The sequence below is a fragment of the Acanthisitta chloris genome, unplaced genomic scaffold (genome assembly GCF_000695815.1).
Source record: "Acanthisitta chloris isolate BGI_N310 unplaced genomic scaffold, ASM69581v1 scaffold7994, whole genome shotgun sequence".
NCBI lineage: Eukaryota > Metazoa > Chordata > Aves > Passeriformes > Acanthisittidae > Acanthisitta > Acanthisitta chloris.
In genome coordinates this window covers 2,456-5,273 of record NW_008670937.1, presented here as the reverse complement: position 1 = coordinate 5,273, position 2,818 = coordinate 2,456, and the positions used below count along the sequence as shown (strand labels likewise).

General features: G+C 47.8%; 1 protein-coding gene across 1 annotated transcript in view; it reads left to right on the top strand.

The window, feature by feature from the left end:
- UNC80 (unc-80 homolog (C. elegans)) overlaps nt 1-2,174 on the top strand; it is a gene marked incomplete at its 5' end in the record, with an annotated part of 127,435 nt that extends 125,261 nt beyond the window's left edge. The window contains 2 exons of the mRNA XM_009073891.1: nt 568-779; nt 1,905-2,174. Coding sequence (XP_009072139.1) covers nt 568-779; nt 1,905-2,174 — 482 coding nt within the window. The remainder of the gene's footprint in view (nt 1-567; nt 780-1,904) is intronic.
- Between the last annotated feature and the right edge of the window lie 644 nt (nt 2,175-2,818).

The following is a 2,818-nucleotide window of genomic DNA, read 5'->3' as shown; positions in this document are numbered from 1 at the left end:
GGAGTGTGCTGGGGCAACCGCGTGGCTGGAGATGTTTGAAAAGTCCACCCAAAATAATTAAGAGCAGGAGCAGGGATGTCAGTTTTACTGTTAGGTTTTAGCCCAGCTGTCTTCACCGTGTGCTCTCCAGTTATTCCTGCACAGTGGACTGAGGAATGGGGGGCTATCAGCTGCACTTTCTTTTCTCAGATTTCCTGCAAAACCTTGAGCATTTCCCCTATATACTTGCATGTCAGTTTTGCTTTTTTTTATTTGAGGGAAGAAATGCCTAACTCACATGGGAATTAAACTCAGTATATTGTTCTGGGATGGAAAGATGCTATGGGTGGCATTTGGCCCACCGAGCCGTGACAAAGATAGGTGTGCTTGCCTAGACTTCAGGAGATCCCTGACTCTTGCCGTGGCTGTAGAAGGAGCCCGAGGTAAAAGGCTTTCAGATGAGATGCCAATTAGACAGCTTCTAAAGATGGAATGAACCAAGAATCCTGTCTTAGTTGTAAAAACTCCTCTTCTTGTGTTTTTCTCCCCAAATGCTAACATCCCACTTTCTGGGCTCTGTACCCCCAGCGGAGCAGAAGCGGTCGGTGACGTTCACCGAGGCCCAGCCCGAGGTGCCCCCAGCCTGCCCCGGGGACGCGCCAGCCCCGGCAGCACCGCAGCAGGGCTGCAGCCACAGCAGCCTCCAGGACACTGGCAGGCAGGAGCCCCTCAGCAAGCCCGTGCTGACTTCCTCACCTGCCATCGTTGTGGCTGATCTCCACAGCCAGGCCACCGGCCAGGTAACGTGACCGATGGGTAATCGCGTGTCTGACTGCTGCTTCAGCCCAGTCACTTCCCTACTGCAAGTGGGTAGGGAAGTGCCTGATGCATTACAGCACTGTAACAAAAGCTGTCAGCAGAGTGAAGACAGCAAAATCTCCCATGTGTCTGTTCTTTAGGCTGTTTGCCGTCCAACTCCTTACTTCTGTAAGCCATTCCCTTCTAGATCTATGCAACAATTCCTAATTTGCAAATATACTTCCTGTATCTTCCCTTTCCATCTTCCCCTCAAACAGTGTCCTTCTGGAGCTGTTCACCAGTGCAAGCTTTCCTCAACATGTTTGGTGTCTGAGAGACGCCACCTTAAGGAAGGATCCTTTCAAAGCCACCTTAAGGAAGGATCCTTTCAAAGCCTCAGGATTGTTCTAGCAAAAGCATCCCACTGCAAAAGAAGTTGGTTGTCCATCATTTTTCAGTGTTGGACACCACTGAGGACATTGCAGAGACAATCCCAGCCATTCCTTCAACACGACAGTGACATTGAGATCACTTTCATGCGCACAGATGTCCTGTGTCTTTTGTGGTTATGCCTTTTGCCATGAACAAATGAAAGACATTTGTCTTCAGAATCACAGACTGAATCACAGAATGGTTTGGGATGGAAGGTACCCTAAAGATAATCTACTTCCGACCCCCTGCCATGGGCAGAGACACCTTCCACTAGACCAGATTGCTCCAAGCCCCATCCAACCCGGCCTTGAACACTTCCAGGGTTGAGGCATCTGCAGCTCCTCTGGGCACTCTGTGCCAGAGCCTCAGCACCCTCACAGTGAAGAAATTCTTCCTAATATCTAATCTAAACCTGCTCTCTGTCAGCTTGTAGCCATACTCTAAAATAGATGAATTGTTAATGACTGAAATCAGATAACCTTCCTGATCATTGCTCCGAATTTGATTCACCAGCAAAAATATATCATCATTAGGGTATAATTTTAAGGGATTTATACTCTGCAAGTGCCTGGTTCTTTATGGTAAAATGTATTTCTGAATGAGAAAATATTTTATAGACATTTCCTTGCCTTTTTTTTTCCCCTCTCTCACTCCTGTTTTCTCCGAGCGTGACCACTGGCTCCCCTCAATTGCAGGGCGAGGCACTCTCTGCTGAGAAGGAGAAGGAGAAAGAGGAGGGCTTGGAGTCCCGGCCAGCAACAGCACAGAGCACCCCACCCACCCAGCTCTCTGACACCGAGGACTACGCTGGCCTGGAGACCACCAGCTTGCTGCAGCATGGGGACACTGTCCTGCACATCAGTGAGGACAATGGGATGGAGAACCCCTTGCTGGCCACTCACTTCAGCTTCACACATGTGGAGCTCGGGGAGACAGATGTGGATCTAGATGAATCTCATGTTTAACTCTTGGGGAAGTACATTAGTGGGAGGAGGAAGAGAAAGTATGCCCCCTCCTTAGAGTTCCCTGCTAGCTGTAACTAATTAAAACAAGAGCACTTTATTATCCAAAAGCAGAAAATAGCTATCAGCCAGTTGCTATAGACTGGGAAATTTCTGTTTGTGAAATCTATTTCAGTTCAGGGCAAGACCACAGGAACAGAGAATTTGTACAGAATTCTCAGGGTAGGGAAGTGTAGGCAAACGAGTGGTCCATAGAGCCTTGATCTGGTAGCCACATACTGTGATCAGCAGCCTTGTTGGGTAATGGGCTGCTGGACTGTGTGAGACAGAGAAGCCTCTTCTGAGATTGTGTCCAAGATTTATTTTTGTAGTGTTTTGGAGAGGAGAGCTATATAGCAGCTGAATCCAAGGCTGACACCTTGGTACTGACAGTGAAAGCACTGACAGAAAGTACCAATCTAAAGCTTGATTTTCGCAAGCCTGGGACCATTGTTTCTAACTCGCAGAGCAACAATAAGCACCACGAAGCAATCAGAGCTTTTTTCCTTTTGGCACTGCAGACATCAGTTGAGTTTACTTTTGTCTGTTGGTTTCATTCCACTCTGTAAGATATTGCCCCTGTGCTACAAAAATACTTGCTCTGTAAA